Source organism: Phyllostomus hastatus, unplaced genomic scaffold (genome assembly GCF_019186645.2).
Source record: "Phyllostomus hastatus isolate PE091 unplaced genomic scaffold, TTU_PhHast_1.1 phas_scaffold_501, whole genome shotgun sequence".
In the NCBI taxonomy this organism is placed as follows: Eukaryota; Metazoa; Chordata; class Mammalia; order Chiroptera; family Phyllostomidae; genus Phyllostomus; species Phyllostomus hastatus.
Window position 1 is genome coordinate 61346887 of NW_025334033.1, and position 26262 is coordinate 61373148.

The 26262-nt window shown below is 43.9% G+C and overlaps 1 protein-coding gene across 4 annotated transcripts in view; it reads right to left on the reverse strand.

Annotated features, from left to right (window-relative positions):
- EML5 (EMAP like 5) overlaps window positions 1-26262 on the reverse strand; it is a 117332-nt gene that overhangs the window by 6711 nt on the left and 84359 nt on the right. Inside the window, exons 27-39 of one of the 4 annotated variants that reach the window (XM_045822011.1) lie at window positions 26059-26185; window positions 23185-23199; window positions 21495-21503; window positions 19611-19689; window positions 18679-18808; window positions 16748-16846; window positions 12470-12490; window positions 8250-8423; window positions 7020-7228; window positions 4785-4942; window positions 2862-2976; window positions 1222-1410; window positions 926-1098 (exon numbers count right to left, since the gene is read on the reverse strand). In XM_045822011.1, the coding sequence (XP_045677967.1) occupies window positions 926-1098; window positions 1222-1410; window positions 2862-2976; window positions 4785-4942; window positions 7020-7228; window positions 8250-8423; window positions 12470-12490; window positions 16748-16846; window positions 18679-18808; window positions 19611-19689; window positions 21495-21503; window positions 23185-23199; window positions 26059-26185 (1498 nt within the window). Of the gene's footprint in view, window positions 1-925; window positions 1099-1221; window positions 1411-2861; window positions 2977-4784; window positions 4943-7019; window positions 7229-8249; window positions 8424-12469; window positions 12491-16747; window positions 16847-18678; window positions 18809-19610; window positions 19690-21494; window positions 21504-23184; window positions 23200-26058; window positions 26186-26262 lie in introns of those variants that run through there. The other 3 variants (XM_045822012.1, XM_045822013.1, XR_006783734.1) reach the window with 3 other exon arrangements.

Sequence of the window (26262 nt, forward strand, 5' to 3'; positions counted from 1 at the left end):
AGCAAAAACACAGACCAGCTTAACTTGGGCGGGTGACTGGGGGCTGGAGGACTTTGAAAGACAGAGCACTGTTGCCTAGCGACCATGGGAGCAGTGCTCCAGTCAGAAAACACCCAGAGTGCTGAGGTGGGCGCCGAAGAACCTGGGGAACTCAGGGCAGCCACCATTACTGCCGTGCGTGCACTGAAGGCCTGTGGGAGGGTGGTCTGTAAAAGGGTTGTGACAGACGGGGATGCAATAATCTATCTTGATCACACACAAGCGCTCCGTGAGTGGCAGCCACTGTTGAAACAAGCTTAAGCACTGAAAAACGTTCAAGAGAAGTTGAAATTAATTCAGATTCTGCAGCGTGGCAGATGTTCAATGAGTACTGAATGAAAACTGTATATCCCAGTGGAGGAGGAGGTGTCTGGGGTTGTGGCTGTAGCTCTCCTGGCCGACAGGTGGTTCCCGGCAGGAGGAATCCCTGACAGGCCCAGTGTGACTCTCAGCAAACACCCCTGAGCACTCGCTCTCACAGGGCTCTGGGGCTGGTGCCCGGGGGGGTTCATCACTCAGCAACAAGAAGTATACAGACAGACAGCCGTATTTCAGCATGCAACTTATGTGAACTAAAGACATTTTCTCAAATCCAAACTGGGTCATCTAAGAGTATTAAAGAGATTATCCCCCGCCAAAAAATGATAACAGACACCAGTGTAGCGGCAGCCCAGAGGGAAAGGGGTGACAGTGGGTAAAAGGGGGGACGGGGACAGAGAGAGACTTTGGGAAGATGGGCGCACGACGCAGTGTGCAGACGATGTTTTACTGGGCTGTACCCTTGAAACCCGTATGGTTCTGCAAACCAACGTGACCCCGATACATTCAACTTAAAAGAGAAACATGGACTTAAAGACCAGAGAGATTACCCCGTTTGCTGGCTAACCTGATGTCATGAATGGGACATCGCCGGTCTCTCTTCTTCCCCCATATCTTCAGCGAGCTCACCAGCAGAACAATGAATTCCCCGTTCTTCATCCCGATGGCCACCATGTCCCCTTCCGGGCTGTAGCTCACGGCGCGGGCAGCAAGCCCCAGAGTCACTTTGTTCAGCATCTTCTGCGCGAGAACCAAAAGAGTCGAGAGAACTACATGAAGGAGGGAACTGACAAAGGAAACCAATTCTCAAAACTCTCAACGAAAGTCTGAGAAATTACAGCATCTTCAAAAAACTGTCCTTACTTTATCGGCAATATCCCAGAGTATCACTGTCCCGTCTTCGGCAGCGGAGAGGAAAAAGTCCCTGGAAGGATGCGTCGCCAGGCCCCATATGGGTCCGTCCACGTGCCCGTGAACTAGAATGCTACATGCTGCGTTTTTCTCTCCAACTTCAATTATTTCAGCATTCTTGGTCCCAACTAGTATCTTGCCCTGAAACAGTGGGACCAGTGTATTTAATGTAATACTACAGTTGCTCTTAAAAATGTAAGAACGACCTTCTTGACCTATGCGTGAGACTATGATTTACAGCAACTATATACCTGACGCAAAGAGCCTAAAACCCTTGGAATTTACTAAGTGACGAGAGCCACAAAGGTGTCCTTTGTCATGTTAGTGAGATGCCCCTTGGACTCCATTAAGGATGGAGCTGGTTGCTAGGAGACCGAACCTTGTGACGGGAGGGTTGGAACTTTGAGTTCCTCACCACCCACCCCTAGAGGGGCAGAGGGGCTGCAGGTTCAAGCAGCTGTCAATGGCTAAGGATGTGACCTGTCCTGACTACAAAATCCTCAATAGAAACTCCAAGGACAGGGTTTGGAGAGCTTCCAGTTAGCACAAGACGGGGGGGTGGGCGGGGGGCAGGCTGGCTGGCAGCGGGGGAGGGCCTTCGAGGTCCACGCCTGTTCCCGCACACCTTGCCCCGTGGTTCTGCATCCGGCTGTCCAGGCGTCACCTCCTTTTACAGAAATCTGAGATCTGAGGAGAATGTGAACTGCTCTAGTACAACCAAACCTGGGGCGGGGTGTGGAGGGCCTACAGGTAACAGCCCGGTGTTGAGACTGGGGTCTGACAGGGGTGGGGGCCGTCTCCCAGGACCGAACCCTTCACCCCCTGATGCTGACCCTGGGTGCACGGCGTCGGGGCTGAGCTGTCGGACATCCTGCTGCTGTCCCAGAACTGCCCGGGGCTGTGTGGGTGCCCTCCCACCCCCATTAGAATCAGTTCCAGAAACAGAATAACCTCCTTTCAGAGAATTTTCTCTCAGTTAATCCAGCACGTCCCCTTTCCTATGACTAGAGGCACATCTGTGAGACAATACACCTGGCTTCTCCGGTCACCAAGCTTTGACTCAGGATACTTGAGTCCGAAGACCTCCAAACAGGTGCAAATGCACTTACATACAGTAAGAAAATACTGGATTTTAATAAGTATAAGTAAAGGTAAACTTAGCTAATATTTAATATACAAACTGACAAGATATAATACATGTAGATGATTTATAAAGACACTTCTTGCAAAGTACATGCATGGTGAAAATTTTTATAGAAATGTGTTTTTAAGAAAATAAGTCAACTGGAAAGAAAGTCAGCTCTGTCTACCACAGGGGAATTAACAGACTCAGGGAAATGGGGAGGTTTCCCCACGGCGCCGAGGCCGAGGGCTTCCCGCCCGACGCACGGCACTGGAGCGAAGATGTGAAGATGCGCCTGTGCGGAGGGGCAGCAGGGCACCCCCCCCCCCGCCCCCCGCCCCGGCAAGCAAAGCCGGCTTTGACTGTTGCACTCTTCACCCTGCAAAGAGCGAGAGACTCTCAGGCAGAAGTGCTCTCTATCTGCTGCCGCCCCGCCACGGCCCACGAAGTGGCCCACGGAGTGTCGTACCTTGCCTCTGCACACGGAACGGACGCAGTCTGTGACCTGTCCCGTCTCCAGCCGGAAGGCACGGCATCGCCGCAGCTCCTGGTCCCACAGTTTCACCGCTCCTCCTTCTTTAGACCTGAACCACCCAAGCCAGAAGAAAGCATTTATTACTGGCTATTACAAAGAATTTCTATTACAAACAAATGCTAAATTATAAGCAGGATACTAAAAATGGCCCTGATTGTTTAGGATTTACTTCATATATTCTCCTAAACTTTTTATGGCAATTTTAACATACACTGGATCTCAGGCAAACATTCAGTTTAAGCACATTTTATTTTATGAAAGTTCATTTTTCTGACAGCATAATTTTATTTGGCCCCACCCCCAAACATGTATTCTTTCATATCACCACTTCTTGCTTAAGGAAGTGTATAAAATGGTTTTTAAAGTGAAGAGGATGATGGGAATGTAAGGCTAGAGAAAGGGATTATAGTCATGTTACTGAGTATTTTTTAAGGGACAAAAGAGAAGCATGTTTTTTTCTCTGCTATTGTTTTTCAAATATCCTACGGGACACAAAACCCAGAAATAGACATAGTTTTTTATCTAATAAGCTTACCTAACACATATATTTTAAAAATATTCAGTCAACTGCATTTTCATTTGATTTAGAGGCATCATTGAAATGTTCTATGTTAGTTTTGGCATTTGAATAAGTTCATCCTATGACTTTAGTTATAAAACTTTTCCTAAGATTTAAAAAATATATTTAAAATATCCTACTGAACCAAGTTTGTAGGCTACTAATGAGTAGGGAAGTGGGTGCAAGACTTGATCTATGGGAAACACAAATGTCAGAGTAACATTTTCAAAATATAGCCCTGGCTGGTGTGGCTCAGTGGATTGAGTGCTGGCCTACGAACCAAAGGGTTGCTGGTTCGATTCCCAGTCAGGGCACATGCCTGGGTTGCAGGCCAAGTCCCCAGTAGGGGGCTCACGAGAGGCAACCACACATTGATGTTTCTCTTCTTTTGTCCCTCCCTTCCCCTCTCTTTAAAAATAAGTAAAATATTTTAAAAATATAGCCCATTTGTGGTTTTTATCTTGGAAGAACCTGGAAGTGTACTGCTGGATTTTCTGTTAGATGAACTGCTTTGTCTTCAGGAAAAAACATCCTCTGGCATCACAATACAGCCTTCCTTCCTGAGAACGGCGAGAGCTGCTGCGTTTGTGTTTAGCTGGTGGATGTGGGTTCTTGCAACTCTGTACTCAAGTGTACTTACCTCCGTGGTCACCTGACATGTTACCTTTTAACATGCACATGAGTATGTTGGTAGGAGATCAATGACAATCTGGTTTCCACCGAAAGATTTGAACATCACTCACAAAAAGGCCTCTCCTTGACTTAAATTTTGAGGTCTGGTATCAAACGATTTTATCTAACAAGTTTGCCTTGAGCAAAACAAACAAAGCAGAGTTTGCCTCTAGCATTCTCCACCCCCGCTTTTCTAGTGCATCAGTGTGCATGTCACCCCTCAGTATCCAGTCTGAACAAAAAGCAAGCAGCCATGATGATCCCGGGTTCAAGGGCAAAGGTTCACCCATGAGTCACCCGTTAGTCAGCACATACTTATACAGGCATACAGACGTCAAGGAAATCAGTTCTTAACTTGCAGGGTAACTGCCTATCCATACCTCCAAGAAATTATCACCCCAGCTGCTGGAGTTTCTCTACAATGCAAAATGAAAAATGGAAGCCATTTCAAGTCAGAAATAAGAGCCAACAGGAAGGCAGGTCTAGGCAATAAAAGGGGAAGCATGTGACAAGGCCAGAGATGACGGCCCATATGGCCTAGGAAGAACCAGAGTAACCTAACTGCGAACCAGGTGGATCACAAAGCGTAAGTGTTCAGAAAAGCTATGAAAAGAAAGAGGACTCACGGCCTTTCCTTGCCCCCCGTCACGATAAGCCCGTCTCGCAGGGTGGTGTACATGGCGAACACAGGCCCGGTGTGCGCCCTGGCCACGACGCGACACAGCACGTGGTCTTTCCACACACACACATCTCCGCTGATGGTACCTGTAAACGTCAAGTTACTCTGAAAAGGAGTGGGGAAGATAAACTCATCAACAGTTCAGACAGAGTTCAAACACGCAATTCTCTAAGCGAGAGTGCGCCCAGCTCACGGTGGACCCGGAGCGCCTGTCGCGGGGGAGGCAGCGGCCGGCAGGCGGGAGGCCGGGACCTGAGGCTCCACTCCGTGGGGGCTCCCCTCCCAGCTCTGCTGCCTGTCAGCTGCCTGTCAGCTGGCAGAGCCGTGGGCAAGTCCTTTACCCTCTGCAAGCATGGGTCTTGTCACGTGGGAAAGGAGGGAATTCAGTCTCTAAGCTGCCTTCCAATTATAAAACCCTGTAGTTTTAGTTCACGTCATTCTTTCGGATTGCTTCCTTAGGACCGCCCAAGAAATAAAGGCCAATAGTTAAAAAAGAATAAAAATGGGAAGGGAAAATAACTTACTAGGTTTGATATTTTGTCATAGAAAGTAAAACTACATAGCAAAGTGGTAGTTTTTCAGATTTCACTGACTCATGAAGTTAACACTTGCCATTTCTTAAAATCAAGATAGCAAAAGTTCATGGATTTCTGCAATCAATCCAAAGTAAGGTAAATTTGGCAAGGTACCAAAAGCTTATTTCGGTCCCTTTGAAAACTGCACTCCTGATACAGTTCCTTCTGTGGAAACTGGAGAAATCTAAGCCTGTACCTAAATCCTGTGCTATTTCCATCCCATTTTAGCCTCACTTTAAGAGCAACTCATGTAAGGTCTTTCACCCAAAACACATGGAAAGAACTAATAGGAATATAGGACTTTAAATGATAACTGAGGTTTTTTTCAGTGGTAACAAGGTTTTTCTTTAATCTTGCTGAGAATACTGGTTTGCATGTTTAATTTCCCTACAACTGAATGGTGCTGTGCACTCCTCAGCATTCACACTTACTGGCTGTAGCTCATGTTTGAGTAACAACCGCATTTGCCATCTAGGAGCCTCATTAGATCACGCCTTATCTGCCATCTGCATGCAGATGCTTCTGGTGGAAACACCACTGTTTCACTCCTGCTGCTGCTTCCCTGGGCCCCTGGCATACAGCCTCAGGGGCTTAGCCTGAGCGAGACCACCTGGCCATGCAGCCAGCATTCTCCCCGAATGCACTCCTGCTGCCTACATAAAGTCACGTGTGAATAACACTGTAATCTTCACGTTTATTTTCTACTGGGAATGGGCAATTAACTACATAAGGAATTTTATAAATAAGAAGAAAGTTAATCTAAATGGGCAGATTAAATACCAAAGGAATTTGAATGTGGGCTTTCTTCTGAAAGGGAATTAGTAGTCTTATATTAGGAATCCCCAGAAGATTGAACTTAAGTTTCACATGGCCCAGTCAACATTTTCAATAGTGTTTCTCTCAAAACTGGAAGTGTGCTGAAAGGTTCTAAAATTATAATTTTCTTCCTTCAAGTATTACATACCCCATAAACACTTTAGTAAGGAAATCCACTTAGGTTTACAATGAACCAAAGGATTTAAAAAGCCAGCACAGACTATAAAAGCAAAGCCATGTGGACTGTAAAACACAATCCCAGATGGAACGGGGGAGCGGGGAGGAGGTGGCTCTTGAACACGTTCTACTGAGACCAGGAGCTGTGCTCTCTTCCCCGAATGGGAGACACTGGCCCAGAAGACTTCCCACTGTGTGATGTGCAGTGACTTAAGACGACAGAAAGCAAAGGAAATCCTAAATCCGTGTACTACCGTTTAAACTCTGGAAAGCTACATTTCTTGTACTACCTCTTTTGACAACCTTTTTAGGCCCTAAAAGATTTAAGGTGACCGTGATAAAATTAACGGAGACTTCCGAGAATGGCAATGGGCCAGGGACTCAAACGCTCCCCTGTAACCCACCTCCCTCCCTGACTCTCCCACTCCCTGGTTTCTGAGAGCACCGGATTTGGGAAGATGAAACACATGCGTGGCCAGGGCGTATGCGATGACCAGCGGATTGCAGTGCCGTATCGATGGCGTTAATGTGACTTAGCTAAGGCACGACAACTCAAAGGAGGCCAATGTAGGTATAACTCAAAGCACACGACCACACGCATCTGAGAGACATACTGCACCGAAGGCGACGGCGAGCATGGTCTGCATCCGGGCGTCTTCCAGGGTGCTCAGGAGCCCTTTCTTGCTGAGCAGAGCCCTCCCGGCCAGGGTCCAGAACTTCACGTGTTTCACCCCCACAGAGACAAACTGGGAATCTGAGTCTGGTCGGAACTCGGCCACAAAGATACGCTGGTTGTGACCGGCCTTGCTGGCAATTTTGGCACCTGGTAGAAAAAAGGTACGACAAAATCACGAAGGTTAGCTTGAGAACTAAGCTAGTTTTTACAGGATCAGTTACTCAAAGTACATAGTTCAAACAGCAAACGCTTATTTAAAAAAGAGGGTGTGCCCGCTGCCCCGCTGCCTAGCAACCACATGGTATACAACTGAGTCCTTCTGTAGAGGGTCCTTGGAACGCAGTTTTGCAAGCGCTGTGTATGGGAGCTTCTTATCATTTAAGGGGCGTTTTATTTATTTGTTTATGGCTTATAAAGATGTGTTAACACGGACAGTTGCTTGTTCTTTCATCCCACGAGCATCCGTCCAGCCGCCTTTAACTGGCTGGCTACCGTACTGCCGCCATCCTTCAAGGGGAGTTTGAGACTTTAGGAACCATACCTTATTTTTCTTCTACGTAGCTCTAGGAATTTCACTTTTTCTGGTAGCTGTGTATCTGAAAAGTTTTCTTTGAAGTGTCTATGACCCTACTGATCTTCCACTGTTACTTACAATATATTTCATTTCCATTCTTTTTAAATTTTTTCACAGTGATTTTTGGACAGAGAGAAGAGGAAAGGTGAGAGAGACAGAGAGAGAGAAACATCAGTTTGTTGTTTCGCTCACTCATGCACTCACTGGTTGGCTCTTGCATGTGCCCTGACCGGGGACTGAACCCACAACCTTGGCCTACTGGGTCAACACAACTGAGCTACCCCGCCAGGGCCGTTCCTATTCTTGATTAAGATCCCCTGTAACTAATCAAACACGAGCAACACACTCACTGAAAGAAAAGAGCAGCAAATCACTTGTAACATTAATTACTTTCATTTACACTTTGTGAGCTGAGAATGTCACTGGGTTTTTCAAGTGGGACACACCTACAGTAGCACCAGCTGTGTCCTGTGTACCATGAGAGGCTGTGTGAATAATGGCTTCATTCACCAAGTTAAGGCAAATACTAGATAGAGAATTCATACTGCCATAGTATTCTTGTTTTTTAAAATCACAAAGAAGAAAGAACCCTACCTTCCTGCCACCTCCAGATGGTAACAGTGTGTTCTGGGTCTAGCCCCACAGACAGCAGGAGCTTGCCGGTAGCACTGAAGCTGACTGAGCACACGCCCTTTGAATGGTAGCATCTCAGTATAGATAGGGTCTGCTTGTTGACTGCATCCCAGATGTGGATGGAAGGAGCTGTAGCTAAATGAAGATAAAATCCAACGGTTGTGATACAACTCTTATAAATGTTTCCATTTCTAAAGCGGAGGCATACTCATCTCTGAAACATGGAAAAACACATACCAAAGAAAGGCCGTGTGCTTGATTAAAAATGTGTAACTATGACTAAATTAAAAAGAAAAGAGGAATGAAAAAAAATGCAGAATACTTTTCAGTCTATAGTCCAAATTGTACTTTAGAGAAAAAAGCATTCAGATAAGCAAATTAAGCAATCACAACTTTAAACACAAAAATAATGCATGTTTTAGACACATGTTAAATCTTTATATACTTATGTGAAGAAATATATAAATATTACACAATTAAGTATCAGGGTAGAGTCAGTACCTAGGCTATCTGAAGGAGAGATAAAAAGCAAACATGAGCTGCAAAAAGCAATAGGTAGGGAAACCCCCTGAAGGGGTCTCCAAGGAAATCTGTAACCGCACAGATGGCTGGTAAACGCTGCGTCCACGTCACTTTCTCAGTGTTTTTAAAACAGGATTTTATGAGTGCGGGCTGGGAACCAAAGTGTCCCAGGTTCGATTCCCAGCCAGGGTACATTCCTGGGTTGCAGGCCATAACCCCCAGCAACCGCACATTGATGTTTCTCTCTCTCTCTATCTCCCTCCCTTCCCTCTCTAAAAATAAATAAATATTAAAAACAAAAAACAAAAACAAAAAAAAACCCCCAGGATTTTATGGGAGAAACAAAACTAATCTCTTTTAAAAATTACATTTGACACTATTCATCTTGTGATATAGCCTGTTTCTACTGCTTAAAAAATTTCCCAGTTCTCTGTATTTTCTAAGTTAAAAAGAATCATAGCCTTGTATTGTTTTTTTTATGAATGACACCTTTAAGAAATGGAAAGTTAATTCAGCAGCTAATTCAGTCTCAGATCGTAAGTACTTGTAACAAGATAACCAAAATACTAATGTACATTTGCTTTAAATTATAAATCTACTATAAATAACGTATTACAAAAGTAGAGAAATATTAAGTAAGACAAGTTACCTTAAAACCATTTGATGCAGAAAAAAATTTTGGTCTCTAAAGAAAATATTCTGACAAATTTAGACTATATTGTATACCATCTGCAATTTACATTATAGAATGATAAATGAAATCTGATAGTTCCTCAAAGTAGTTACAATACATTAAACTGTGGATTTAAATTTTAGTATCATTAAGTGGAAACTGTTCAAAGATTTATGCAACTCTATTGGTAGCTTTTCAAGCTATTCTTTCTTACTTTTTTTCAATGACAGGTGATATAAAATTTATACAACTTTATGTAAAAAATCAAAACTAGCCCTGGCTGGTGTGGCTTGGTGGATTGAGTGCCGGCCTGTGAACTGAAGGGTTGCTGATTCAATCCCCAGTCTGGGCACACCTCTGGGTTGTGGGCCAGGTCCCTAGTTGGCAATGCATGAGGCGCAACTGATGGGATATTTCTCTTGCACATCAATGTTTCTCTTCCTCTTTTCCACCCTCCTTCCCCTCTCTCAAGAAATAAAAATAATAATCTTTAAAGAATCAAAACCACATGGAAATAGACATAAAGAAGGTTACCATGTTATAAAATAAGCTGCTTAGGTATTAGAAATTGATGATAATTTAAGTATAGAGCTAAAATTTTAGTGTTCCTCATTCATTAGCAGTCAAAGGATATGAGGACTGTAAACTAATACCAATAATGTGTTACATGGTTCAAAATTTTTTTTAAAGATTTTATTATTTTTTTTAGAGAGTTGGGGAAGGAAGGGAGAAAGGGAGGGAGAAAGAGAGGGAGAGAAACATCAATGTATGGTTGCCTCCAGTACACTCCATACTGGGGATATGGTCTGCAATCCAGGCATGTGCCCTGACTGGGAATCAAACTGGCGATGCTTTGGCTTGCAGGCCTGCGCTCAATCCATTAAGCTATACCAACCCCGGGCACATGGTTCAAATTTAAAATGTAAATATTTACTGGTAGATCACTCTAATATCTTGCTAGTGATAAATATTGCATGGGTCTTCTATAATATAAAAACATTTTTATAAGTTTACAAACAGCACCTCTAACTATTATTTGCCTAAATGTTACCAAGTAGATAATGGAATTTCAAGGAACATTACACAGTTATTTTTATCTCCAAACTTAATATGCCACAAATTACAGAGTTCTAGTTATCTAAAATTTAATTGCAAGTAATCTTAGATAAGCTGAATGACTGAGCCTTTCCAGCATTTACAAAGAATTAAGCGAGATGGTAAGAAACTACTACCAGGAACCTGCTCTGAAACATGTAACCATGACTACGTGTGGGACCACTCCACAGGTGGACGGCTCCAAACTCACTGATGCAGCACCAGTTAAGGTTTCAATCACTGGGAATGTTCAAGGCCTACCTTAAACTCACTAAAGGAGGATTAAGTTAGGTTTATTAAGTACATTTAATTTCCTCCTCTACAGTGTCATTCGGTTTCCTTGGGGGATTGGCACCCAAACCTGGGATGTTCTAGTCCCTCATGCAAATGGCACAGTATTTGCATACAACCTACATTTGCATATAGGCTACAGCAGTGTCTGCATACACTGTTTCATTTGCATGGATTCAGCATCCTGCTCAGTGTGTGGTAAATTCAAATTCTGCTTTTTGAGATTTTTCTGGGATCTTTTTTCTGGGTATTTTCGATCTGCCACTGGTGGAGCCCATGGCTACCAAGGGCCAACTGTAATCGAAAGTCTGGGTTGCAGTCCACCAGTGTCTGCTCTGGTGTGTGACCACCCATGTCTGCTCTAGAGGGTGACCACCCACGTCTGCTCTAGTGTGTGACCACCCATGTCTGCTCTGGTGTGTGACCACCCATGTCTGCTCTGGTGTGTGACCACCCATGTCTGCTCTAGAGGGTGACCGCCCATGTCTGCTCTAGTGTGTGACCGCCCACGTCTGCTCTAGTGTGTGACCACCCATGTCTGCTCTGGTGTGTGACCACCCATGTCTGCTCTAGAGTGTGACTGCCGGTGTCTGCTCTAGAGTGTGACTGCCCGTGTCTGCTCTAGTGTGTGACTGCCCATGTCTGCTCTAGTGTGTGACCACCCATGTCTGCTCTAGTGTGTGACCACCCACGTCTGCTCTAGAGTGTGACTGCCCATGTCTGCTCTAGTGTGTGACCACCCACGTCTGCTCTAGAGTGTGACCGCCCGTGTCTGCTCTAGTGTGTGACCGCCTATGTCTGCTCTAGAGGGTGACTGCCAATGTCTGTTCTGGTGTGTGACTGCCGGTGACTACTCTAGAGTGTGACCGCCTGTGTCGCTGGTGTCTGCTCTAGAGTGTGACCAGGAGAGCAAGGCCCTTGCCAGCGCTGTGCTGAATGAATTTGGAACTGAAGAGTTGAATCACAAAACCATGCTTTCTGCTGGAGGAGAAGAGGGTGGGGAAACAAATTACTGGGGAATGTTTTCATATCAGACCACTACTTCTTACTGTATTAGTAAACTGAGAGTTCAGCTGAAAAGTCTAGTTATCATGTATCTGAAAACAATGGCCACACACCGTTCAGCTAATAGCTTTTTAAATTCACAAGGCCATGGTCAAAATCACTAATAAAAAGTTGTTCTTATATCTTTAAATGATCTGTCGACCTAATATGGCAAAATTGGCACAATAAATAAAATTTTTAAAAATCTGCTTTCAGGGAGTAAAGTTTATTGAGGAATATTTAAGTTTTAACCTGCCTCCACTCTCACCAGCTCTATGACACTGGCAAGTTCATGCCCACCGTGAAGAATTCTCGGGACGACCAGACACATGATACGTGCACAGTGCTGACCACAGCGCCGGGCTCGCTGAGGTCAGGAATACACACACACTTAAATATCGGTACTGTCGGAGACTGGGCTCGGTATCATGACATCAAGGTGATGTGTTCTTCCTTTTGTAAAAATCCAAAATAGGTTCAAGTATCTCATTTTAAAACCTGGACCGTCACTACCGAACAATATAACTAAAAGCAAAAACCGGTCAACTCTCCTTACCTGACATGTCTGCTGAATCGCCTAAAATGGAAAAGAAGAAAAACAATTACCCATGAGTAACATAAACACTAAAAATAAAATCTGTAAAAACTCGGTTACCATAAAATAGTGATCATTTTAAAATAAATAACAACACATCATATACAAAGTTAATTTTATGTGAAATTGAGTAAATTGTAAGTGAAGCCAAAAATTTAAATTACGCATTATGAAGATTAACATTCTACATATATATATATATAACCTTTCAAACCCTGCATCAATACTTTCCTTTCTTTGTATTTAATAAGTTACATAAAATTTTAATGACTTTAAAATATTAAAAATGATATGACTTAAATGGATACAGTCCTCATTTTGGTTTACAGATGAACTGTTAATAGGCCCTTTCAGGTTAATAATGCATCTCTACCTGAAGGGAAGAGTGACATCTAAACCTTCAGAGAAATAATGGCAAAAGTCACCACGTAACTCAAGAAAGCAGTAGTTCTTAATTCAGGCCATAAACTACCATATTTTGCTGTGTATAATGCACACCCATGTTTTTGACCCAAACTTTCAGGAAAAAAACTTTCAATTTTTTAATTCAGCTTTTTACTTATTTATATTTAGATACTTGGTTTTTCACATTATAAAGGAATTTTATCATTTACTTTTGAACATATTATGGTACAAGAAATTTTATGTAACCAATACTTACAAAATGTAAGAACAGATACAAGGCATTTCCGGTACTACCATGTATAATGCGCACCCTTACTTTTCCCTCAAAAATGTGGGCAAAAAGGTGTGCATTATACATGGTAAAATACAGTAACATATATTTGTTAATATTTTCAAACTAAATATTTTTTGCATGAGTAAAAGATTGCCAGGGAAGAAAACAGGAAAGCCTACGCTCATTGTATTTGCGGCAGAGATACTTATTAAGCAAGATTTAGAAGCACAGGGCTTCAGCAAGAAGAAAGGAGGAAAACTGTAGACATCCTTCCAAGACAGATGCCTGCTTTGGCAGAGCCTCGCATCCCCATGAAACGCAGACCCGCACGAGGGCCTGCTGACGGTGCAGGCCTGCGCTGCCCCGCCCTGGGACACCGGGGAAGAGACTAGCTGCCCCTGCTGAGCGGGCGGCTCAGGAAATACCGCTTGGAGTTCTGGACACGCCCTTACAACACTCGTGTGGTGAGAGGACTTCCAACCACGCCACACGAAGGCTGGTTCAAAGACTCGGGGTGCTTTGTTTGGAAGTCAGGTTTGTCCCTGAACATCCGCAGGACCTGGGACAAGAGTACAGAGACCTAAACATGACAGGCCTAAGTATTTTCAGGTTATCAGTCAAGATAAATTAAAATATTTTATCTTATCTTGGTAAGTACCCCCCTAAGAAACTCTGAAGGCCTGGTTCAAATTTAGAACTCCTCAGAATTTGGGTGGCGTGAGACAGCCTTAGCCCAGCCCTTTCTCTTCCCACTCCCACCTTACCCCACCCCCCACGAGCCATGCAAGCTCCTGTGGAGGGTCGGCCGGGCAGCGGCAGGGCGCGGGCCCTGGAGTTTCCCTGGTGGTGCGGGCCAAGGTCAGCCCCGACCTGTGTTCTGCCTGGGACCACCCTGCCTGAGCTATAAAGCAATCTGAGGTGGCTGCTATTTGTGCTGGGCTTGGAGATCCCCAGCAAAGCCAAGCTGTGAATCTAGGCTGGTTGCTGCTAGTGCCCTGCCTGGGGCTCACTGAAGCCAGCAGTTGCTTCTTTGAGAGGATTTAGGAAGGCCAGTGATTCATATGGAAAAGCCACTATTAATAGCTGTAAGTTGGATGGGATGGAGCCTCAGGGGGTCTCCAGGGCCCTGGGGCAAACAGTGGTAGCCAGCTTGATGGAGTCTAAGATAAGGCATCCATCTGCCAGGTCTGGGGCTCTGTGGGAGGAAGGTTCAGAAAAGGGACAATGGCCTCTGCCCCCCTTTCTGCCTGGGAGAAAGCTGCCCCCCAGCTCTGGCCTTGATGCCAGACACTTCAGTTCCTCCCCGTGCACCACTGGTGCCTTTCAAGCTGCTACGCTGGTGCTGGAGCTCAGAGGGAGTGAGTCTGAGGAAGTCCGTGTGTGGGCTCTTTCAGAGGAACTGCTTGGGACACCACAAGTTTCTTCTCCCGACTCAATCCCCCCTGGTTTTTGCAGCCAGAAGTTGTGGGACTCATCTTTCTGGCACTGGAACCCTGAGCTGGGGGGCCTGGTGTGGGGCTGGGACTCCTCATGCCTGAGATATTCCTCCCAAATTTTTATGCACCACATGTGGGTGTGGGACCATCCTGTTCCATGTCTGAGTCCCTCCTACCAGTCTGGATGCATGTGGTTTAATTCCATAGTCATCAGACTTCCATTCAACTCGATTTCTGATGGTTCTGGGTAATGGTTGTTTTAGAATGTAGTTGTAATTTTGATGTGGTTGTGTGAGGAGGTGAGCCATGCACCTATGCCGCCATCCTGACCAGAAGTCGACGTAGCTATGATCTACGAATTCTAACAAAGAGAACCATAAACATGTTGGGCATTGTTCTGTGCTTTGTGGGTAAACAAGCTTGGTGGGCCAAGTTAACTACTGATTCAATTCTCTTTAGGTTCAGAATCGAAAAAGTCCCCCACTCTTCAGTCTTCTCTTGAACCTGTCTTACATTTAGTAAGTCATGTGTAAGGAGTTTTGTTGTGTGTTTTGCGGGAGAGTAGGGGTGGGCAAGGCCCGGGGCGACCTCCGTGCTGCCTGGACTCTGACTCGGAGGAGAGAGATGGGAGGTAACTATTCATTCCGCATGGTGCTGCCTTTCAAAATAAGAGAGAAGAGTACGAATATTGAATCATTATGTTGTATACCTAAAACTAATATAGTGTTATATGTCAATTATATCTTAATTATATCTCAAAATTTTTGAAAAGGAAGAGTCAAATTTCATGCAAGACTAATTTGTGATATTTCTTAAAAGAGAAAACTAGAGCACTAATAAAGTTGCTTCACAGAGGGAAAGAAGGGAAAAGAAAACGAGAAGGAACAAAGTTGGAAAACGAAAGAACCATACCTTCTAGAGTTTTATTCAAAGAATATAAATTCCATCAAAAGAGGGGTTTTCTGTAAGCTGCTTGCACCCCAGAACCCAGGCCAACCCCACCAGCAGCAGCAGCCCCAGTGTGTGCCGAGAGGCACTGAACTGGGTGCTTTGGTGACAGAATGGTAGCGACACGGTACCCCACTGCCACGCAGAGTGAAAACAGTTCAACTTCAAAAAAGTTGGCAGAAAAGGGGGTTAGACCTATGTATTTATATTCAAAGATTAGAATATTTTGTATTTAACAGGTGAATTGTTGGTCCACTTTGTTCTGAAAAGTAGGAAACTTCACAAAAAAAAGAATACAAGGGTCTTTGCAGCACAACTGCAGAAGTAAGCAACCCAGAAAATACGCATCTAGCTGATCAATTTAGTGCTTGTGTGAAAGCACACACAGTAAAAGCATCAACTGTTTAAGAAGAAGACGACTCCTGAAAAGCTGGCCCAGAGATGGAGGCCCCCTGAGATCCAACAAACCTCACGGTCTCAGTCGTTTTTAAAAACCCGTGCCAGAGCTGGGAAGGTCTGACTGACAAAATCTATTACGTAGCATCCATAGTGAGTGCTGACTGGGAGACACGTCCTAAGGAGACCTGCCATGCTCCCTTTTCCTGGCAGAGGTACAGCCTTTGTTTAAGTGCACGGTTCTACAGAGCTAGACACGGCAGTACACGTGAGGGTTTCAAACCAGCTGGCAGAGTAGATGGATTCTAGGAGAAGAGAAAGGTGGCGAGGACTTCAGAGCACGGAACAGACTTGGCTCCTCTCTCCTTCCCAGCTCAGCCCCCGCTGATGTAGAGGTGCTGCCCACCCCCCCCCCCCCGGCCCAGTCATTTCTTGGCCCCCCTTACTTACCTGGTCCTCCTCAAATTCTTCCCCTCTGCTGTACATGCTATTAAATTAAACCTTTTTGCTGATCAGAAACATCTGCTAAAGGACTAAATCCAACTATTTCAACTACCACAAAACAGCTTATTCTTAATTTTGAACTGTTTGCATCAACTCAGATGACCGAAGCGACAGAAAGATACCTGGAAGTAAATACGGTAAAACTGGGTGTGTGCTTTATGTGCAAATACATTTTGAACAGTACACAAATATATTTTACTTTTTTCCCTGGGATACTGAATTAATTTGAACATGACAATTACTTAAAATTGTTTCTTTTAAAATATACAAACATACCTACTTGGCCAGTTGCCACTATGTTGATAAATTTGGGGTGCTGATTTACGGTGAGGCAAAGAATATCATCATTATGTTCCTGATAAAAACTCTGAGCTCCTATGGAAAAAGAATTGGAGAATTAAATGTGAAAATTTTATACAGCCCAATGCACTCAACCATAGCAATAAACTGCTCTGTGTAACTTGCCAACTTAAACAGATATTTTTGAGCATATAATATGTATACATCATTGTAAGGATGCGAAAATGACTCAGAAATGTGTATTTAACAGGATGGAGCCCTGACAGGCATAAACTAAAGTGATACAAGGCTGAAGGGAGCCCTGGCTGGTGTAGCTCAGTGGATTGAGCACGAGCGCGAACCAAAGCATCGCAGGTTCGATTCCCAGTCAGGGCACATGCCTGGGTTGCAGGCCATGGCCCCCAGCAACCACACATTGATGTTTCTCTCTCTTTCTCCCTCCCTTCCCTTCTTAAAAAAAAAAAAAAAAAAAAAAAGACTGAAGGGAACACGTGCCACAGAGAGTTCAAGATCAAAATGCCATGGGAATTCATAGCAGGAAAGAATCTTCTTATGACCCAGCAGGTTGTGTAAATGTGAAGGTGGGTGGGGAGGGACGTTCCAGGTAGAAGAGCAGTGCAGGTGAAGGTACAAAGGCAGGAGAGTGCTGGGTATGCAGACAAAGGGTTCGCTGGTCTAAAGTGCAGGGTCATGAGGAAGAAACGTGAGGAACGTGCTTGAGAGGAGAACTGAAGCTAGAGTTACAGAGGACTTTAAATGCCATCCTACTAAACTGCACGGTTATTCTGTCGTCGGTGGGGAGGTGCTGAAGAGTGCTGACCAAAGAAGGCACGTGGGTCACCTAGTGCAGTTACAGTGACGAGCCCCTGGCAGACAGTGACGGTGCAGGGGGCAGGCAGGCTCGTGCAAGGGCAGCGGACAGCTGGGGGGTGAGGTTGAGAGGGCAGGCCGGCTCCGAATTATAAAGGGTCATCAAAAAGCGAAGGTTCACCAAAAAGCAAAAAACAAAACAAAACCAAAAAACCCCCCCCCCCCCGACAATTTAACAGATCTAACACTACTTTAATATTTCTCAAAGTGAAACTGCTTCCTATTTTCCAGGGCTGAGAGTTCGGTTAAATCAGCTACATTAACAGATCTGCTAGACCCTGACTTCCTAGACTGTGAATGTAGCAATGTGTCCCCAAATTGGAGAGAGACCAAATAAGTGTCTAGTCTCCCCTCCACCCTGCCTTTCTCCACCCATCATTAGAAAGGTGACAAATTACCAATAAAAAATTAAAACAGTAAAAACTAAAGGGCAGTCAGATGTGGGATTAACATCTGGGTCAGTGACAGGCTGCACACAAGCCCGTGAGTGGTTGCAGCCCTGGCAGGTAGCTTGGTTGGCTGGAGCGTCATCCCGAATCTAATGAAGGGCCATCGACAGAGCCACAGGCAGGCCACGTGCTTAGCTCACTTCGGCGGCTTTCCAGAGCCTCACTGAGCGCGCCACCCCCTACCTCCCCACCCCAGGGCAATCCACCCCCGCACCATGCCTCTCTCAGTCTCTCTCAGAGACGCCCAGCCAAACTCGCCCATTCCATGTCAGGGTTATGGGGCGACAGAAGAAAGTTACAAATGGTTTCACTATAAAACAAGGTTTCGACATAGGGTAAACCTTCATGTCTAACAGAGACCTATAAGCACTTTGCAGTATGAAATCTTTTTCTGCTGTCACACTCTACAAAAACTGTAAACTTGGTTACCTGAAATATTAATAGACCAATTCTACAGTATGAAATAGTTGTATTCTGGGCTCACACACTTTAATTATTTATAGTCATAACTGTAAAGAATTTTAAGATACTAAATTAAAAAAATCCTAAATTTAAAAAAAGTAGGGATGAAGAATCAGGGCTTCCTACCTGTAGCCACATTGTGCAGGATTCCAATGGATGCAGTGTGATAAATTATATCATCCCCATCATTTAAATAGTGAACATTATTTCTACAGTCTCTGCCTCGATAGCCAAAAACAAGCTCCAACACGAGGTCCTAGAACGATGAAAAACCATTATACAATGCCTCATGTCCAAACACTCACTATTTTTTGTTGTATACAGCACTGGTGTCTTCAGACCAAAGAGAGGATGCATTTTGGGTGCTTTACAAACTGCAAACACAAAATTAAGCCAGACATACTTCTTTATGTAACCCGTTTTGGACACATTCATGCTGTACTTTTCTATATACAGTTATCAACACAAAAAGGGAATTGCACGGTCAACTGATTCCAAGAATTTCAGTTCTTAAGTTGTCATGTGTTAAACACTGAGATACTTTTGTCCCAAAGAATAATATTCTGATTTGTGCGCATTAGTCAACATAGCTGATCTGCATACAAAACTCAATATAAATTATGACCAAGTAGTGTACTTTCAAGGACCCAAACAGCACACCGATCCTGGTGCACAAGATGAAGCACACCATCTCGGACGGCTCATGCTGAACCACCCACCACTGTCCCTGCCGCTGTGAGGCTGAGTCGGGCAGGCAGTGCAACAGTCACCCGCCCTCCCACAGCTTTAACGCCTTGGTCTTGACCCCACTTAACAGTCTGCTTGTTGCTGCTGATACTGAGATTACGACACGCCTGGGAGAAGCACGGGATGTCAACCTAAACCTCAGACTTGACAGTTAAGCAATCAATGTTTACAACCAAACAAAAAAGGTTATTATTCAATGTTTATTTTCATTAAAAATAATTACAAGATTTGGGCATTTACAAAAAGAAAACAGAATGAACTCAGGATGCATTTTAAGGTCAAGCGAACACTGGGGAATGGGTTGTCCTCACCTCGATGGGCCTCTTTTTCTTGCCAACATTGTTGGTCTGGAGTTTCTCCGGCTGCGGCGGCGCCCTGCTGACGGGGGGCCTGGAACAGGGAAGAGGGGATGAGGCAGGCACCCACCGCGGGCGCCCCGCGGGGCCTCCCTCACCTGCCCCCCGGGGAGAAGCGTCTAACACACCCTCATAAACGTCAGCCCCATCTGTGTTGCTCACTACGCTGTGCCCTCTGTATCCGGGTATCGTCTAAAACGCGAAGGTGGAACAAAAATATCAGAGCTCTTATTCACTTCACTTTTAATGTCTTTGGTGTATGTTTCATAATGTAAATACTGTACTAGTACGAGAGCAGACTGCTCATAAAAATAGACGAATGTTAGCTTTACATACTCAAACCCTTCTTGAAGGGGTGCATCATCAACAACGCCTGGATCACTGCTCCAAAGTATCTCTATGTCACAGTATTTTACACATGGCAGGTGCTCAACAGATTCTTCTTGAACTGAATTTTGAAAACTTCTATGAACTTTCTATACTGCTGGTGACAAAAATCCCGTCTGAGTTCAAGGTGTCCTCTACCTGCACCTCGGTGCCCCTCGCCTCCTCCTCTTCCACTAGTCCCTGACACGGTCACGGCATTGCCGTTGGTCAGGCAGGGCGCCTCCCGGGCACAAAGCACGGTAGTAGGCCGCACGGCGCTCTGTCAGAGCCGGTCGCTGCTGGTACTGCCTCCAGCTGCTTCCCTTCCCTTATCCCCACCGCTGGCTCCCTAAACGTTTACCAACCCCACCTGCACGGCAGTTTTCGAAAACCCAGGTCCTCCTCCTCCGTCCCCACCACTGGTTCAGCACCTGTTCATCAGGTTCCAGTAGGTGTATCGCGTTCCCCTTTTTGAATCATTTAAATGTGGAGGCTCTTTCCTAACAACTTTAAAATTTTTTAAAAAACTCCAGACCATTTAGTTTTAACTGAAATGACCATTATTCAAATGCTTAATAACCTTAACACTGAATCTAAGGCAATCACTGATCAACTCCCCCCCTCCAAACTTGAAGCCAATGTTCAACTTTTAAAAACTAAATCAGGAAATGATGCACATTAACTTCCCTGTGAAAATCCCAACATTTATGAATAAGCCCATAAAAATAAAGGCATAACAATACATTTCTATTTTCAAATGATTTTCACGTTATTCATCCACGAGAAGGAAATGAAGTGTGGTATCGTGAACACGTAATACGAAGGACGTGTGCCTCTCATACGGAGCCGTGAGTGTGAGTGAGTGTGCAAGCACGGCTGGCTGGTGGCACAAACGTTAAATGCCCTTATAAGACTATATAGAGAACTTCGCAAATTACCATAAATTTTTTGGTTTCAAACCTTTTTTGTATACTTTTAAAAATGCATGTAATTAAAAATCTTACTAAAATGTATGATGTTTAACTCCACAATATTTCTGCTAGGATGTCAGAGAAGGGGAAGCAGCCTTGGCTTTGCTTCCAAGTCACTTGGTTGAACTGTAGTCAACGCTGTCATTTGACAGCTTTAAGAAACAGGTCATTTCTATCTCTACAATCCTGTATAAATTAAGCATATCTTTATTTCTGTAAATACAATTCATATAGGATGTATCATTGTTTAAATATATACACCTTGTAAAATTATACAAGTTAAATGGATAAAGTTTTAGAGAAGCAGTTACTTATGTGGTATGTGTGAATCCAATAACTAAGATGCTATTCACTTTAGAAATACTCATTTCAAAGGAGAAAAACGTGAAAAACTGTGATTGGAGGCAAAGAATACCAAGTAACATAGCTCATTAATGGGGAATAAAAAAGAAGATGAAAATACAAAATTAGGCCTTATAAAACAGCAAAGAAAGAGGATTACCTGGAACCTCTTTTTAGCAGCAGATAAAAAAGGGAAAAGATTACAACACAGATTGAATTTAAAACACTTGTAAAATACTTCCTATAATAAAATATTTTTACAAATTTAATGCAGATAAACTTTGTTGTATATATTAAAGACCTACTGTGTTTATCTATTACTGCATACAAGAAAAGGCTTAAGTTACTCCATTAATGGCAGGGAAATAAGAAAGAATGTGAGAAAGAAAAATAAATGAGAATTCAACATGTTCTGTGTTATAAACATTAAAACTTGCCATTTTAATTTTTTCACTGGACAATCTCAATTTCAAACAAAATATTAGAGCTTATCTTTGTTCTCAAGAAAGGGCAATAAAACGTTAACGTCTAACTTAAAAGCCTGGTTACACGGGAGCTGCTACTAAAGAAACCATTTGCAGCCCGGCTCCCCTTCGTGTGCCCCAGGAGCTCCGTCCCACTGAGCGGGCAGAGGGACTCACTCAGGACCCAGGCGGGATCCGGGGTTTTGATTGCAAGGGAGGTTAACTTGAAAAAAAGAAAAATCCCCTTAATAACATAAGGGCCAAGCAGAGTTGGAAGGGATCACAGGAGTCACCTTGTCCGTCCTCCCCACGAAAGCAGGGCCCTCTCTGCGTGTCTAGAACGTCCCCACAGAGCACCAGGGACAAGTGGTCATCTAACCTCGGCACGGACATTGCGTGTGACGGGGAGGGTGTTCGCATCCAAGGCAGCAACAACCTCTCCACTTAGTTTTATTTTGAAGCAAGTGACTCCTACCACAATGAACTACTCTTTCCGTGAGGTGGCCTTCCAACTCCCCTCCAGCCCGGGCTTCCTTCTAGACCAGTGTGAACTGCGCACGTCCCTTCAAACCGCTGCAAGGACCAGTCCTAAATAAGCCACTCCAGATCCGGGGCTAGACCTGAGCGTTTTATTTGTTAAAATAGTGTTAGCAGCATTGTGGGGGCCTTTTTAGGAATTATCTCTCACACTAGACTCTTCACACATGTCACCTCCCGCAAAAATCCACAGGTAACTGCCGCCGACTGCAAACTAGGGAGGGCCTCGTGTTCCAACTTCTGTACGGTCTGGTTTCAAATCTGCTTTCTTCGCCCTGATCTTCCAGCATTCTCCTGATGGCACCTTTTTAAAAAACTTCTGAACGAGCCTTGTGCACACCGTTCTCTTTCAGAAACTGAAGACACTTTGCTCTCACTAAAAGCAGCTGCAGAAGCGCATCAGAGTCCTTTCTCGCACATGTTTTACCACACATACAAATACCATCATTGCCTTATGTGGATGTTTCAGAATTAATAAAGGCATTAAACATGCATTAAATGATACCGGTTTATAAACTGAAAGTTCTTCCCCAGATAAAAATGTGTGGTTAACAAGACTGTTGTTATGAGTCTCTGAAACTTAAGGAAAAACTGAAACTGCCTTGAGCACAGGAGTTTATGAAAAGTCGTTTCTAAACCAGTGAACGTCAGAAAGACCCTGACAACAGTGCTCGCAGGCTGTATCTGCAAAATGAAGCTCCTTCATAGGATCTGTCCTGCCTCCTTCACCCCTGATTCTGTCGTGACAGATGTGGTTCAGTGTTGTACAGGGAAAAGATACACTCGAAAATATTCTAAAGACCAAAGGTCAATTTCTGAGTAGAGTATTTTCTTTAATAAAATACTTACCTTACTATCCCCTGCCTTCAAAAGGAGCAGAAGGGAAAAAACATAAGAAACATATATGAAAACTAACAATGAATAAAATGTACTAGTTTAATATGCAGAATAAAAGTAATATGACAACAAACTTTTAAAGAAATAATAAAGTACCAAATTTTATGTCTCACTGTTTTGAATATTTTTATTCAAAAATATTAAAAATTCCTGGCTGGCATAGCTCAGTGGACTGAGCGCGGGCTGCGAACCAAAGTGTCCCAGGTTCGATTCCCAGTCAGGGTACATTCCTGGGTTGCAGGCCATAACCCCCAGCAACCGCACATTGATGTTTCTCTCTCTCTCTATCTCCCTCCCTTCCCTCTCTAAAAAATAAATAAATAAAAATTTAAAAATATATATTAAAAATTTAATTGATAATAAACTAAATATATAAGATCTACTTCACAAATATTTATAGAAAAAATAACAAAATTACTAAAGTCATTTAGGAAAAAATATCTGACAAAACTATCAACCAACTAGACTACTAATCAAATTCTTATCAGAAAAACTTTCCTTTTAAATGGATATTTGACAAGTATTTAACTGTTTATAAAGTATTTTATTTCGTATTTAAGTGGCAATAATGTATTTTATCTAAAATATGACAGCAATTATACAGAACATTTCCTCTCCTTACAAATATATTCAAAATTGGTAGGAAGATGCATCTGTTTATTTTTACTTCCTTTGATTCTTTTGCTTCATGAAAAGGAAGATCTTGACCGTCAATAACAACACTACTGGCGGCTGCCTCGACGTCTTCAGAAGAATTTAGTGGAGCCGTGTTATAATTTGAGAACAACGTGCAAAGGAATTTCAAAAGTAACTCTAAGAGGTCAGCGTGAAAAGTGCAGGCCAACCCTGCCAGTCCACTCCCCAGGGGCAGCGAGGCACTCCCCTCGGTCAGAACCTGGTCACTGCGGTGACGAGGGGGAGAATGTGTGTGTTTCACCACGACTGACGGCCTGCAGGTTAAAGTCAGGTCACAGTGACGTACCAAATCTATGTGATACATGATAATATTTTTCTTTAAAAACCAATATAATAAATGGAAAAGACTATGGGAACAGCAAATTCCTTCTCCTTTATGCGATACTTTTCATGTTCCACGACCTGCGAGGAATAATCTTCTTTAAGTAACACTAAGCACTATACTGCAGATATTCTAATTAGGAACACCCATATTTGCATATTTAAATCTATTACTTTAATTAATAAATATGTATAGTGTTCATTACTTTGTGAATATAATTTCAGAACGTGTTTCAGTCTCAACCAGAGTACTCCTCAGGTTACTTTGTAGCTCATTCCATGCTAGGAATGTCATTGATAAAAACCTACCACCTGAACTCTTTTTATAAAGTATTTCATTTAAACCTTGAAATACTCCGTAAGCTGGAGATATCATGGTCATTTTACCTCTGAGGACACTGAGGCTCAGAGAGGATGAACAGTTTTTCTAGAGCACACTCTGGTAGAGGAGAAGATGAATATTTCAACCCATCTGTTTGAATCCAAAACCATGCCCTGTGCGCAGTCTGACTCTGCCTCCTCCTGAGTCCCTTCGACCTTGGGTCCCGTGCAAGTATTCGGATTACGGTCTGGTCAGCTTTCTTGAAACATATCTCTAGCTTCTACTTTGCCTCCTTATACGTGGTGACAACACAGACTGTCTCCCGTGGAGTGACTCACCGTTGCTGCATCTGAGGTGCACCACCAGACAACGGGGACCTGCAACGTGCTGTGAGGCAGTCTCCACCTCAACACCCACCCAGAACCCACCTGAAACTCTGGGGCGAACAGCTAGCTCCCCCCTTCCCCATCACCGCCACGCCTCTCACCCTTCCGACTCCATCCTTTCCTGAGCATCAAACCACCGGTGCAGGTCAAGGCCCCTGCCCACGCTGCCCTGCGCTGTCGCTTCTGCTGGCGGAGCCCCAGCGCTCTTCAGCACGGCCCTCGCCCACTGCACACTCGCCCGAATCTCCCGCAAACTCTGTCCACTGCGGGGGCATTCCCTTTCTTTAATGTTCCCCTCGAACATTCTCTCGGACTTCTCATATTCGAGTCTTCCTTGTCACAGCTCTCCACACGAGAGGTGGAGAGGTCGCTGCTGTTTCCACCCCCCCCTCCTTCCTCCTTCCTCACTGCAGCCTCCCGCTCCCTTTCCCTGCACCTGCCTTAAAGCCTCTGTGTGCTTCTGGAGTCCCTGCCGCCCACCGGTCCCCGTGCCCCTCTGCTGGCTTCTGTCTTCCCTACTGACTTTCACAGCAGCAGGTTCGCAACGTCTCACCTGACCTGTCCCCAGCTCAGACACTTTAGAGTTAGCGCTCATAAAATTATTTTGTACATGTCCCTATTTTTTACTTGCTGATTCCAGACAAAGACCACTAATTCCCATTAAAAACAAGCTATACTTTAAATTGCCTTTTTGACAATTTTTGAAATAATGATTTTCTGTCCTTGACTAAAGGCACATAGCTCAAAAGGCCTTTTCAAAACTTAGTTATCTCTGTTCACATGCTTCCTAAAAAAGTACCTGATACTGGAGTCAATGTTTATTCTCTCCCTCAGCCCCAATGCACATGTTTATAAACGTTAGCAAATCAGATTACTTTAATTGTGGAGACTTTATATATGGCATCATTCCCTAAACTACCTTAAAAAACCAGTGTCCCCACCAAAAACCACTTAAGGAAAAACATGTTTTCTAAGAGGTGCTGCAGATAGTGTGATGAAAGAGTGCTAGTGTTAGCTTTTACGAACATTCATTCAGTTAAACAGTAAATTCAATTTTTAACAGTATCTTTTTCCTCATCGAGTTTTAAACCTGACTGTTACCTCTCATCCACTGAAGGTTCTTTTTGTTGCAAATGAGGCTTGAGTCCAAACATTGGACGAAGGTTCGTTGAAAAGGCTCTGATGGCATAACTGATTTCATTCTCTCTTGTGACGTCACTGTCATAGCCTATTAAAATGAAAGAATGACTTGTTGGGTGACAATGAAAGAGACGAAGTATGATTTTATAATTTGGATACAAGCAT